Source organism: Bombina bombina, chromosome 4 (assembly GCF_027579735.1).
Source record: "Bombina bombina isolate aBomBom1 chromosome 4, aBomBom1.pri, whole genome shotgun sequence".
Lineage (NCBI taxonomy): Eukaryota > Metazoa > Chordata > Amphibia > Anura > Bombinatoridae > Bombina > Bombina bombina.
The window spans coordinates 232,866,166-232,881,080 of NC_069502.1; the positions used below are offsets into that span (position 1 = coordinate 232,866,166).

A 14,915-nucleotide genomic window follows, 5' to 3' on the forward strand; every position below is an offset into this window, starting at 1 on the left:
ATTGCAGGGATTTTGAATTTTTTAATGTATTCCATCAAGTTTAATACTTTGCCGATATTGTCTTTGGCTTCTCTCCCTGGGACGAACCCAACCTGGTCATGATGTATTAGTTTTGGGAGAACTTTATTTATCCTATTTGCTATAATTTTGGAATATAATTTGAGGTCTACATTTAACAAAGAGATTGGCCTAAAATTAGCTGGGATCTCTGGCTTTTTGCCAGGTTTGGGGAGTACTGAGATATGGGCCTGCAACATTGTATCAGGGAAAACTACAGTTTCAGATATCTGGTTAAAAAGGGTAAGTAAATGTGGAATGAGCTGGGTTTTGAAAACTTTGTAATACCTATTACTGAGGCCATCTGGGCCTGGAGCCTTGTCAGGTTTCAACTCTTTAATAGCTTCCATTATCTCCTTACTGGAAATCTGAGCCTCCAATAAGCTTACTTCGTCTGCTGTGAGCTTAGGGAGATTTATACCCTCTAAATATTTTTCGCACTCTAACTGGTGTATGTTTGGCGCTCTGTTAAGGAACAGATTATATAATCTGTGATAAAACTTCCTAAAGGATTCCCCGATGGATTTTGTGTCCTCAATAGTAGTGTTATGTGGTGATTTGAGGGAGTGAATGTAGGAGCTGGTGCGTTGCTTCTTTAATGCTCTGGCTAAAAGCTTCCCCGATCTATTTCCCTCACCGTAGTATTTTTGTTGTATGTACAATTGATGTCTCTGTGATTCAAGTTGCAAGTGCTTGTTTAGATTTTCCCTTTTATCTTGCAGAGCCCTAGCTAATTCCTGATCCCTAGGATGAAGTTTCAGTGACATATCAGCCTCAGATACCTCTTGTGCTAATTTAACATATTCTTCAAGGGCTTGTTTGCGTTTCAAAGCTTGTAATTTAATACATTCGCCTCTAATGTAGGCTTTATGCGCTTCCCACACTATCGTGGGACTAATGTCTGGTGTGTTATTAATAATAAAGTAGCTATCTAAATACTCCGCAAATGATTCTACTACTTTTGAGTCAGCCAACAGCAAGTTGTCAAGACGCCATGTAAAAGGCTTGATGGGAGCAGAAGGCCATATCATCTCACATTCCACTAAAGAGTGGTCTGACCACACTGTATGTTTGATATTTACATATTTAACTAATGAAAGCGCAACATGATCTACTAGAATGTAATATAATCTCAAGTAACTTTTTTGTGGGTTTGAAAAAAATGTGTAATCTCGAGTTTGCGGATGGGTGTATCGCCATGCATCATGTAGTGTCAGAGCCTTAAAGGGACATTATACACTCATTTTTTCTTTGCATAAATGTTTTGTAGATGATCTATTTATATAGCCCATAAAGTTTTTTTTTTAAATTAACCAAGCCCCAAAGTTTTATGTGAATACGCTCGACTACCTACTCCAGCTTGCTCCTGTTTGTGTAAAGGGTCTTTTCATATGCAAAAGAAGGGGGAGGGGGGAGTGTCTTATTTGCCACTTGCAGTGGGCTTTCCAGCTACCTTTTCAACAGAGCCAAACTAACAGCTTCTAAGTAAGTTTTTAAACAGTTTTATACTGGATTTTTATTTCAGTATCTGTGCATCTTATTCTTTATAGTAGTGTCTATTACATGCAGTTATATGAAAATGAGTGTATACTGTCCCTTTAATGTCTTTCCATATAGAATGAAGCATCTTTTGCAAAGGAGGGCTACCAAAATGGTACATGGTCTAAAAAATAAAACTTACCAGGATAGGCTCAATGACCTAAATATGTATAGCTTAGAGGAGAGAAGGGAAAGAGGTGATATGATAGCAACTTTCAAGTACATTAAAGGGTTTAGTAAAACTGAGGCTGTGGGTATTTTACATAAAATGGAAAATTCAAGAACAAGGGGTCATGAGCTCAAGCTAAAGGGTAGTAGATTCAGGAGTAATTTGAGGAAGCACTTCTTTACAGAAAGAGTGATTGATTTATGGAATAAACTTCCTCAAGAGGTAGTAGCAACAAACACTGTGGGGGACTTTAAAAATGCATGGGACAAGCATAGGGCTATCCTACGAACTAGATAAGTTTATACTGTTAGGTAAGGTGGGGCAGACTTGCTGGGCCTATGGCTCTTATCTGCCGTCAATATCTATGTTTCTATGTTTCTATGTTTCTGTCAAACAGTGGGATTGGAGCTATCTAGATCAGGTTCTAGAGGGGTATTAAGGTCTCCAGCGACAATTAAGGGGCCCTTGGCTAAATCTGTAATTCTATCTGAGATATGGGAAACAAAACGGCCCTGTCCCACATTGGGTGCATATAGATTTACAATAGTCACAGGCCTACCAAACATCAGGCCCATTACTCCCAAAAATCACCCCTCTCTATCTTTGTCTATTTTTTGGAGTTTAAATGGGATTGATTTATGCACCAGGATGCTAACCCCATTCATTTTTTTGGTGGCATTTGTACTGTGGAAATGTTGTGGGTATTGAGAAGAAAGATACCTAGGTACCCTACCAGTTTTAAAATGCGTTTCCTGCAGTAAAAGGATTTTCCCTCCTCTCCTATATAGATCTCTGATGGCTATACCCCTTTTATTAGGGCAGTTAAAACCCTTTACATTTTGAGTGATTATATGTATAGTGGGTGTGTTAACTTCTGTCATCCTAAGTATTGGGGCTTTGCTCTGATATTCCTAAGCTATATGGCAGTGTTATAGATGGTTTGCAATGATACCTGGCCCAAGATACATATCTCAAATAGAAGTGGACCCCCCGGCAGTAGATAAAAAAACAAACAGAATAAAATTTTAACAAGATAAGCAGTGCACAACTGGTGCAAATGAAAGGAACTATAACTAGCATTCTTTTAAAGGGAGAATACAAAACCCCTGTTGGGCATCAAATAGATAGTACCACAAATGTGCACACTGGCGCACCTTGGGTATTGCTTAGTGTGTGCCTAAAACTATCTAAACATAAGATATTTTACATCTCAATTTGCAGATTAAACAATTTGAACAATCATACATTACAGTCAAAGGATTATGTGAGCCCTATCTTTACAGAACTAAAATAATTACAGTACAATGCAGGCTCCCTGCAGCTCAGAGGCAATAATCATACCTTGGTTACACGGCTTACCTCACCTCTCTTCATCTACAAGGATTTCTTATCCGTCAATCAGTGTGACTGTCTCCCACCAAAATTTCTTCTGTGAGATCATCTCACCCTAGCCCACCCCTCCTTTAATTCACAGGGTGGGCGAAGGCGGACGACCCCCAGGTCACAAATGCTGCTACGTCAATGGTAACCATCAACCAGCAGACTTAATTAAATTTAGTCCCACAAAAGAAAGAAAAAGAGAAAGTTCACTTTCCCGAAGCAGCTGCAGAGTCCACTCTTTGAATGTCTTTATTGACCGACCTTGCTGGGGCTTTCCTCCACTCCGTTCTCTGAGGTAGAGGCGGGGCAGTAAAGAGTTTTTCCCCTCTTCCTTCACGAATCTCATCTTGCGGGGCAAGGTTGTGATTTCCAGATCTTTACAGACCCGTTACATATCCTCTGTAGTATTGCATATGAATCTTCTTCCCTTCCATGGGATTTGCAGATTGAAAGGGTGACCCCATCTGTATGGGATATTACGTTGTCTTAGTGTGGTGGTAAAGAATCTGAATTCACGTCTCTTCTGCAATGTTCTTGGAGTCAAATCTTCGAATAATTGAATGGATTCAGCCCTGTACTTAAGTGGAAATTTTTCATTATCTCCTCTTTAATTTGGTAACTAGTGACCTTGACAATAACATCCCTTGGGGGCTGTTCACCCAAAGGTTTTGCCCGCAGGGCCCTGTGGAATCTATCAAGCGCTATAGTAGCTTCGGAGTCTACTCCCAGGATAAGAGTAAACAAACCTTGTAGATAGTCTTCCAATTCCGATGGCAGGATGGATTCTGGGATTCCTCTGATTCAAATGTTACTGCGACGGCTACGATTTTCCAAGTCATCTAGCTTGTTCTCCATTTGTAAAAGTAACTCGTCTTGAGAGGCCACCTTAGACTTGAGAAAGAGTATATTGGAATCAATGAGGACATTATTATCTTCTAATTTTTCTACTCTTAGGCCCATATCTGAGAGATCTTTTTTAATCTCAGAGATCTCCTCCCTGATGCATTGTTTAACTTGGCCTATTAGGTTGGAAAAGTCCTTTTTAGAGGGTAAGGAGTCCAGCAGGGCTCTAGGGACTGAAATGGTGTGTTCTGAACTCTCTCCCTCTGATTCCGATGAGGCAGAGGAAGCATCCACTCTAGCACCACTTGTAGCTGTTAACACCTTCCCAGATGTATCTATATGCTTGAAAAAAATTATTTACAGAAGGATTTGTTGTTATCTGCTTTTTAGCGCCTTTGTCTAGCTTACCGCCTTTTTTGGGAGACATTTTAACTCCTGTGTGAGAGAGAGACTGACACTCAATGATATCTTGATAGGCAGTGTAAAGTATAACATCAAATAACAGCAGGCAGCTTGATTAGGTTGGGATTATACCTCTGTTCGCTAATGGCAGGTTCTCTTTCCCTCTGCAAACCATACAGTTATTCCCAGCTATGAATCTGAGATCAGAGCTTGTTATTCGTTACCCCTTTTTCTTCTCAGACTATCCACATGTACTCAGGAACGTGCAACATGCGTCTGTGGGATGTAATTTTTATATAATGTTCAGCATATTCCACACTAACTGATGGTGAGCATATCTCCTAGGTTGCTTCTGCATTTAATTCTGTCGCCTTATGTCAAGTTCTGTGTTTGTTATGGGAGACCGCACCTTCATGTGCACTGTGGCTAATGGCGACCAGCTACTTAATTAAATACCTTTTGCCCCGGGGCCCCACATGAGCATGGCATCCCCGTAAAAATGCACCCACCTCAGATGACAAACACCCGCTTGCTGCCGTGGTGGCTTTTCCCGAAGTCTCATATGCAGCCTGTCTAGCAGCGTTCTCCTCTGTCAGCGATCAGCGGCAAGCAGCGTCTCTCACACGACGCTCAGGCGCATTGCAGGCCGCAGTGTAATAAAAAACAGTCTCCTTACTAGTATGCTATCCATCCGGGTGAGCGCCGATCTGAGACGATGAATTCAGTTTGGTCAGGCACACTCACATTAAACTTGATTTAGCCCTTAAGGGAGACCGGAGCTCACAGACGTGCAGCCATCTCCTTTGAGCGCTGGCTCCGCCCCCCCTTCCAATTTACTTTTATCATCAAATTTGTTTTGTTCTCTTGGTATTTTTTTTTTAAAGCTAAGCCTAGGTAGACTCGTATGCTAATTTCTAAGCCCTTGAAGGCCACCTCTTATCTCAGTTTTTTACAGCTACAGTGCTAGTTCATGTGTGCCCTATAGATACCATTGTACTCACTACTGTGGAGTTATTTATGAGGCAGCACTGATTGGTTAAAATGCAAGTCTGTCAAAAAACTGAGATAAGGGGGCAGTCTGCAGAGATTTAGATACAAGGTAATCACAGAGGTAAAAAGTATATTAATATAATAGTGCTGGTTATGCAAAACAGGGGAATGGGTAATAAAGGGAAATTGTATGTGAAATTAAATTTAAAGTTAAATGTCAATTTAAATGTACCATGATTACCTACATAAGTTGCGCAAATTGTATTTGTGTTAGCTTAAATATATGTGGTTACATTAGAACTTTTTTTTCATTCTGTGGTCCGGATATTTTTATTTAGTTCTTCTATGCCATTTTTAATTATTTCACTGTTCTACAAGTAAGAGTGAAAAAGTAGCATGTTATATGCCCATAGCTGTTTTTCCGATAGTGTCAAGATATTTTTCTTGATATACAATCTGGAAACGAGGAAACATTGAAAAACGGGAAGAGACAATAAACACCTTGAGATATATGAAGCAAAACAACTTTGCAATATACTTTCATTATTTATTTTGCCCCATTTTCATGTAATTTAGCCGTGAAAATTGTGGCTGTAAATGCACCTTGCAGATTTATCAAGGCTAACCCCGCTACATATTTATTTGCTTAAACTTATAAGAAGTGCAAAACAATGCACTTTATACTAATAATATGACTGTATTAGCCTTGTCTACAGACTCAAGCCCAGATTAGCTCCTCAACATAAGGCAAGTGGTGGATGTAGTTTGTATATTAAATAAACAAATGCACCAAACTAGATGTTAATTTGTTTTAAAAATGTTTAGACCTAACTGATATTTTATTCTATAGAAGTGCAGGAGCACTATTGATTTACCTTGAGCGTTAATATATATGTTTTATCATAATCATGTCCTTGTTAAAAAATGAATAAATATTAAAAAGCTAACCCTAATTATTATATATTTAAATATTACATTGCAAATAATGTCCTTGTTAAAAATGAATAAATATAAAAAAAAGCAAACCCTAAATATTATATTTAAATATTACATTGCAAATCATCCATTTGCATAGTACAATGACTATTCCTGATGCCATTTTTAAAAATAAAATGTACTAGTTAAATTAATATACCAAACTAACAGAATATATTTTTGTATTTCAATGATAGTTAAATTCTGTTTCTTTCGAAGGTACTGAGAGTTCACAAAATCCATTCTTACATATGGGAATACATCACCTAGCCACCGGGAGGAGGCAGACACCCCAACCAGAGTTTCAACTATCCCACCGACTTCCCCTTCCCTCCCAGTAGTTCTTTGCCTCATCTAGGAGGTAGGCAGAGATGGAGGTGCTCTGCATGAATTTTTTCTAACAACCCTCAATGGATAGTTCCTAGAAGAGAGGGTAGGGGAGGTAGTGCTGTCCTTGTTAATCTCATGAGGTCGCAGGGAAGTTCCTTAGCCTCCTTCATGTGAGCCTGTGCTGCACTCCCATATGGATCCTATCCTGTCAGTGACAGTGGAACTGGTGCATAGTGAACTCTTGCAGGATCTATGCTTGCTAACAGCAGTTGGACAACAGCAAGGAGGTAAGTAATCCCGACCAACTCATTTTCCCAGTGGGAAGTGCCTGGGGTATCTGACTCAATCTGTCAGTGTGTTTTGGACAGTGTCTGCACATTTTTCTTTCCCGCATACGGTTAGTGCCAGGAGTATCTGTCATGTGTGAGTGTTTTTCCGACACAGTGTGTTTTGGATACTTTATGAGCCTCAGTTCTATATTACTTGCTTTCCCTTTCATAGGGACTGCCCTAAGTACATTGCTGTCTGCAAAATGCAAGTGATGACTCACGATACCGGAGCTCTGCAGACAGCTTGTACTCTTTAGACAGTGAGTGGACTTTCAGGAAGGACGCCAGTCGTCTCACAGAGTTTTTGGGACTGATCCATTTTTTCCTGCCGTTAGACTGGATTGGCATGCACACCGCCCCTTCCTCTCGTGCTCAGTGTGGCTCCAACACAGCATTCGATTTGCACACAAACTGAGTGCTGGGTCATCCTGTTACTTTTCCTTAGGAGGGGGTAAGAGATTTCCTGGCTGGAGCTTTAGGAGTGTCACCCTGGTCATCTTTACTTTTAATCAGACACAGCAGTTTTTGTGCAGAATTCTCTTTTAATCAGGCAGAATAGTTTTGTCCATAGTGGGGTATTTGACTTTTTTTTTTCTGGCACTGTGAATATCTGGGGTGAAATGGAGCAACCTAGCCCTCAAAATAATGCAGTATCACCTGGCCTAATTCCTCATTCACAGGCGGTGAGTTCTTGTTCTCAGGATACTGCAGTATGCTCCACTGCTTTACTCCCCCAATCTCAATTGGTGAGTCCTAACTCACAGAATGCTGTTGTATGTATGCCTAACCCTATACCTCAGGGTGGCATGAGTTAACTTCTCAGCTGCAATCTGCAGTGTCAACGGCCCTGGGAGTTCTGCCACCCGCAGGTAAGCACAAGAAGAAACTTAAGCATTGCTCCTCTGAATCTGGAACCAGTGATTCAGTTGTTATGTTTTCTTCTAGACAATTTAAGCTTCTGATGACGATGAGTCCTTGTGTAGTACGGAGGGCAAATTTTCATTCTCTGATTCCCCTAGTCCGACAAGGAGGACAAATATGTTACTTTTAGATTCAAGATGGAGCATCTAAAGTATTTGCTTAAGAAAGTTCAAAGAACTCTAAGCGTAATGGAATCCAAACTGGCTGAGGATAAACCGGTTAAAAAATTGGATATAATTTTTAAACCAAAGGCCCGGACTTCAGATGTTTTCCCTGTCCCTTCTTAGGTGCAAACATTATTTCTAAGAAATGGGAGGGGCCTGGGGTACCGTTTGCCTCTTCCCCTAAAAAATGATTGCCTGTTCCTGATACACAATTTAAGTTGTGGAATATCGTCCCTAAGTTAGATGGAGCTGTTTCTACCCTAGCTAAGAGAACCACTAGTCCTCTAGAAGATAGCACTTCCTTCAAAGATCCAATGGATAGGAAACTGGAAGTATAATTTTGGTAAGACTTTTCTACAAGGAGGTCTTCTTTTTCATCCGGCAGTTAGCATCGCTGCTGTGGCAGGTGCTGCAGTCTTTTGGTGTGATTCGCTATCGGAATTGATTACCGTCAAGTCTCCCTTAGAGGAAATTCAGGATCACATCCAGGATCTCAAGATGCACAATTCATTCATCTGTGATGCAATTATATACATTGTATGCAAAGAATACAAGTCTCGTCTCTATTAGCAAGAAGGGACATTTGGTTGAAGTCCTGGTCCACAGATATGATTTCTAAGTCTAGATTACTTACTTTGGGCTAGATTATGCTATTTTAACGTGTGTCCATAAAGGGGCAAAGTGACTGGTTAATGCTCCCGTGAGCTTGCGGTTTCACTTTGCGGTAAGCACACTTAACCAGAGATCAGACCTCTGGTTAAATTTAAAAAGTTGCCCCAACTGCCCACAAAATATTGCTCTCCACCTGTAATCTAGCCTTTTATCTTTTAAGGGTAAAATCTTGTTCGACCCAGGTTTGGATTCCATAAATTTTGACAGTCACTAGTGAAAAGGGACTCTTCCTTTCTCAGGAAAAGAAGGCTCAACAAAAATACTGTAGGTCATTTTAAGCCCTTTCATCAAAACAAATCTCAGGGAAACCCTTCCTCAAACCAAACCCAGTCTGGAACAAGAACAAGCAGAAAAAGAAATTTTTACCTAACTCCAAGCCAACATGAAGGAGCGGCCCCAGAGCCAGAATCATCTCCAGTAGAGGGCAGACTAAGCATGTTTCAGGGGATTTGGCCCCAGTCTGCCTAGAACCCTTGGGTACTAGAAATTGTTTCACAGGGGTACAGGATAGGTTTCTGGTCTCCGCCTCCAAGAGGCAGTTTTTTTTGTATCAGGTGTCAAGAAGGCCAGAAAAAAGACTGGCCTTTCTGAGGTGCGTTTCGGATCTACAATCCATGGGAGTGATTGTTCCAGTTTCTTGGTGAGAGATAGGCAAAGGTTTTTACTCAAATCTATTTGTTGTACCAAAGAAGGAAGTAACCTTTTGCCCTATTCTGGACTTAAAGTGACTAAACAAGTTTTTGAGGGTTCCTTCATTTAAGATGGAAACTGTCAGATCTATTCTTCCTCTTGTTCTCTATGGACATTCATGGCTTCTGTGGATCTGAAGGGAGCATACCTTCACATCCCAATTAATCGAGATTATCTTCAGTATCTCAGGTTTGCTTTTCTTAACAAGCACTTACAATTTACAGCTCTTCTTTTTTGTCTAGCTAAAGTCCCAAGAGTTTTTACAAAGGTCCTGGGGGCGCTTCTAGCAGTGGTCAGACTACAGGGTATCACAATGGCTCCTTACTTGGACGATATCTTGGTTCAAGCTCCATCTTTTCAGTTAGCAGCCTCTCATACACAGAAGTTACTCTAGTATCTTCAGAGTCATGGTTGGAAAGTAAATCTAGAAAAGAGTTCCCTCCTGCCTGATTCTATGGTCATGAGTATATTCTTAACGGAGCAACGCAAGGTCAAGCTCCAGTCAGCATGCCAATCTCATAAGTCTACTCCCTATCTTTCAGTAGCTCAGTGTATGGAGGTAGTGGGGTTCATGGTAGCAGCATCAGATGCAATGCCATTTGCTCGCTTTTATTTATGACCTCTACAGTTGTAAATGCTAAGACAGTGGAAGGGAGATCATTCAGATCTGTCCCAGATGATAAATCTAGACCAGGTTACCAGAGACTCCCTGTCTTAGTGGATATCTCACAAGCCTATTGTTTGGGGAATGAGTTTCCTTCGCCTGTCCTGGGAGATAACTACGGATGCAAGCCTGTCTGGCAGGGAAGCTGTTTGGGGCACTCGGAGAGCTCAGGGTGTTTGGTTTCCTCAAGAGTTGTCTTTAACCATAAACATTCTGGGGACTTCCGGTGGGCGGCTCAGCAAGATGGCAGCAAGATACTGAAGCTCCCTGAAAACGATCTTTTTGCAGCCTTAATCTTAAGCCATCCACGTCTCTCTTGACAATTTTTTGTGTCTGAGAACCTTTGTGGATAGAGGAACAAACACCTACTCTCCCACGGAAAGCATTCTGAAAGATAATTAAGGGACACAGTTACGGTGTCTCCTATCACCCAAGATGGACTCTCTCATTAAGGAACTTAAAGCTACATTTCTACCGCGCTTGGATAAACTGATGAAATCCTGCCTGGCGCTTTATGAAGAGATTCAAACCCTTCAAGGACTGCATTTACCCCTGATCATGCAGGTTGAGGAAGATCCTCCAGCCCCAAACCCACCTTGGCACCACTTCTCCTGGGACGTAGACTCAGCATGGATGGACAGCGTGGAGTCTTACCTAGGGGATAACACAGAGTGGCTTTTTAATTCCGGTATGCCCATCTTGCTGGAAAACAACTCTTACCGCAGATTTGGCCCGGCGTTGAAGCAGATCCCCGGTCTAGCTCATGAACAACACAGCCAAACAGCACATCAGTGGGAAACAGGAGATTCGTTTGAATTAAATTCTGCTTGGCACCATACTTTGAAGTTACAAGATCGCCATGATTTGGCACTACTCAGAAACTTGATGGCGCAGGTTCCCAATGCTGTATATGAAACACATTGGGAAAATTCTCTCATGCTTAGCTATGGATACCTGAGAGAGTCATCTTATCAGCCTCAACGTAAGCAAGTAGGGGTGGGATGAGTCTGGGTCACCGCTCTGATAATCTGCAGTAAGACGCTAAAAGGATGGCTCATAGCTTTTGATAGCTGCAGTACAGTTGTGATTTTGGATGATCCTGCATACATGACACTTCGGGAGAACTCTTATTCTGGCATACTCTCACCCCATTTCCTTGCAGTAGATGAACGCCTATGCTGTGTTTGCATTTTTATTTTTTCATTTTTTATTTATTTGTGTTAAATCTAAGAATGGTACTGTAATCCGGACTGGCTAATTTGGACCTTGCATGCTGGGACTCATATTAAAGTAACTGGAAACCAGCCTGAAAGCCTGCCGCAGTACACTGTTCAAGTTTCATAGAGGTTCTCAACTTTGGCACTGTTGGCCACTTGTGTTGTTTTATTATGTTTGCTTGTTTTTATTTTATTTTATTTTATTTTTTAATAGTATTTCTAAAAAAGAAAGCATGCTTTATACCACACCTGGATTCCAATAGTTCTCGCAATAAGTTTACATTTTACAGGAGCCTCTAACCCCCCAACTCAATTTTTAACAACCAGGGCATAAGCAGATAGCGAATGTTCAATAATGCACAACTATATTTGATATCTAATATGCTATCTCTGATTGGTCACCTCTCTTATCGCAATTATATTAATTATATACCCTGGCTTCGTGTATTGGTGCTGCCGAGAGGGAGGGTTGTCCCCATCCCCCCTGGGAGATATCAATTTATTAGGCTATATCATTTGTTAACACACAAGTACATTTCATTATTTGTGTATTGTGGATAGAGGAACAAACACCTACTCTCCCACGGAAAGCATTCTGAAAGATAATTAAGGGACACAGTTACGGTGTCTCCTATCACCCAAGATGGACTCTCTCATTAAGGAACTTAAAGCTACATTTCTACCGCGCTTGGATAAACTGATGAAATCCTGCCTGGCGCTTTATGAAGAGATTCAAACCCTTCAAGGACTGCATTTACCCCTGATCATGCAGGTTGAGGAAGATCCTCCAGCCCCAAACCCACCTTGGCGCCACTTCTCCTGGGACGTAGACTCAGCATGGATGGACAGCGTGGAGTCTTACCTAGGGGATAACACAGAGTGGCTTTTTAATTCCGGTATGCCCATCTTGCTGGAAAACAACTCTTACCGCAGATTTGGCCCGGCGTTGAAGCAGATCCCCGGTCTAGCTCATGAACAACACAGCCAAACAGCACATCAGTGGGAAACAGGAGATTCGTTTGAATTAAATTCTGCTTGGCACCATACTTTGAAGTTACAAGATCACCATGATTTGGCACTACTCAGAAACTTGATGGCGCAGGTTCCCAATGCTGTATATGAAACACATTGGGAAAATTCTCTCATGCTTAGCTATGGATACCTGAGAGAGTCATCTTATCAGCCTCAACGTAAGCAAGTAGGGGTGGGATGAGTCTGGGTCACCGCTCTGATAATCTGCAGTAAGACGCTAAAAGGATGGCTCATAGCTTTTGATAGCTGCAGTACAGTTGTGATTTTGGATGATCCTGCATACATGACACTTCGGGAGAACTCTTATTCTTGCATACTCTCACCCCATTTCCTTGCAGTAGATGAACGCCTATGCTGTGTTTGCATTTTTATTTTTTCATTTTTTATTTATTTGTGTTAAATCTAAGAATGGTACTGTAATCCGGACTGGCTAATTTGGACCTTGCATGCTGGGACTCATATTAAAGTAACTGGAAACCAGCCTGAAAGCCTGCCGCAGTACACTGTTCAAGTTTCATAGAGGTTCTCAACTTTGGCACTGTTGGCCACTTGTGTTGTTTTATTATGTTTGCTTGTTTTTATTTTATTTTATTTTTTAATAGTATTTCTAAAAAGAAAGCATGCTTTATACCACACCTGGATTCCAATAGTTCTCGCAATAAGTTTACATTTTACAGGAGCCTCTAACCCCCCAACTCAATTTTTAACAACCAGGGCATAAGCAGATAGCGAATGTTCAATAATGCACAACTATATTTGATATCTAATATGCTATCTCTGATTGGTCACCTCTCTTATCGCAATTATATTAATTATATACCCTGGCTTCGTGTATTGGTGCTGCCGAGAGGGAGGGTTGTCCCCATCCCCCCTGGGAGATATCAATTTATTAGGCTATATCATTTGTTAACACACAAGTACATTTCATTATCTGTGTATTGGTAAGTCTTTTTTTTTATGTGAAGAAGCTGCAGAAGGTCTTTGTTAAAGATCGTTAATCTATGAGGACCTCTGGGGGTTACTGTGGTATTACATTCCAATATAAAGGGAAAGTTCAGTGCTTGAGCAAAGTGAAACGATCTAGCAGCAGCTTATTACAGGAATGTACTCTTCCTAATATATACATGAAAACAAATGGGCTGCTGTGTTGGGGATATCCCTGTAGATAAGGTCAGTTGTACATTGGAACTTTATGGTTTTGCATGTATTTGTATCCTTACCCTGCTGTTAATGTATGTGTTTTCTCTTTCCTCTACAGAAACAAATACAATCACTTAATTGCCACACAATTACCTTTCTCAGGTTTATAAATGGTTTAATTTAATTTTCTTTTGTTAGTATTTTTAATTTCTCTCTACCGTTCCCTTCCTTAGGTGGATATGCTTCATATGTATTTTTATTTTTATTTTGTGTCCCTTGTTGTTGCGCTTTACATCCGTCTGCACACTACCCCGGGAGCACTAAGATACTAAAGCTTGTCACATATGTTGCTCTCCTAGGCACATCAACTCATTCTAATCTAGGCTCGCTATACCTATTGGAAAGCATAATAACTAACCATAGTACACGGAGGTTGAAAGCATCTAGGGGCAGCTGCTGAACTAATTCATTGTTATGTATATCAACCTCTCTAGTGGTATATGCCGTATCTCTCTGCCTCTGTGTTGTTTATTTGAGTTGTCAGGTAATGAGATGCTGCCTATTAGTAGCACTTTGATTAGCACTAGATTCTGACACCTAAAAATATGGTCATTGTTAACATTACTTTTATTAATTGTATCCTTGAGAACTAAAAAGTCTATGCAACCTGAGGTCTCAACACACATACAAGCTCCTGCTTCGAATTACAATGAGACATATTTAATCATTTTAAGTAGCTCATGCATATGCATATTCCACTTATATTTATCAAGAAACTATTAAGTAACCACATACATGCAATACTAAAGCAGCCACACTTTCCATATTGGGTCATTTGCACAGTCAGTCTCCAGGTTGATGTTTACTAGAAGATATTTGCCTGGCAGTATAATTTAATTAAGGTTGAATAGTCAGTGTACTGATATTTCCCATACATATCTAACTGGGGACTCTCTCCTATTACAGCAGCTGTCCGCATATTTCCTGAATCTAATAGGGTTCTGTCGTGTTTTTGTTTAGTTTATTTGTGTAGATTAGATGTTATATGTTATTGTTTTGTTATGTGTTGTGTTATTAGTCTTGGTTTATATTAATATTATAAAACTAAGAGGTACGGGTGCAATGTGAGATAATGATTAATTCTGCTATGACTTCTATGGCAGGGATTATTCTATATTATATCATGGCTTTAATCCTAAACGTGTAGAATACACGTGTACTATGCTCTATGAAAAGAAACTGCAGTCTCTTTTTGCACTTGGTGATAGCAATGGTAACACTGTTGATTTTGTATCTATATGTACTATGTTATGCTTATTCCATAATATCGATTGTAATGTCGTTGTAACTCTACAGGGAGTGCAGAATTATTAGGCAAATGAGTATTGTGACCACATCATC

General features: G+C 40.4%; 1 protein-coding gene across 1 annotated transcript in view; it reads left to right on the top strand.

Moving 5' to 3' along the window:
• Positions 1–10,445, top strand: part of SLC16A14 (solute carrier family 16 member 14) — a 200,666-nt gene extending 190,221 nt beyond the window's left edge. Inside the window, exon 5 of the mRNA XM_053711459.1 lies at positions 10,090–10,445. Coding sequence (XP_053567434.1) covers positions 10,090–10,445 — 356 coding nt within the window. The remainder of the gene's footprint in view (positions 1–10,089) is intronic.
• The last annotated feature ends 4,470 nt before the right edge of the window (positions 10,446–14,915 follow it).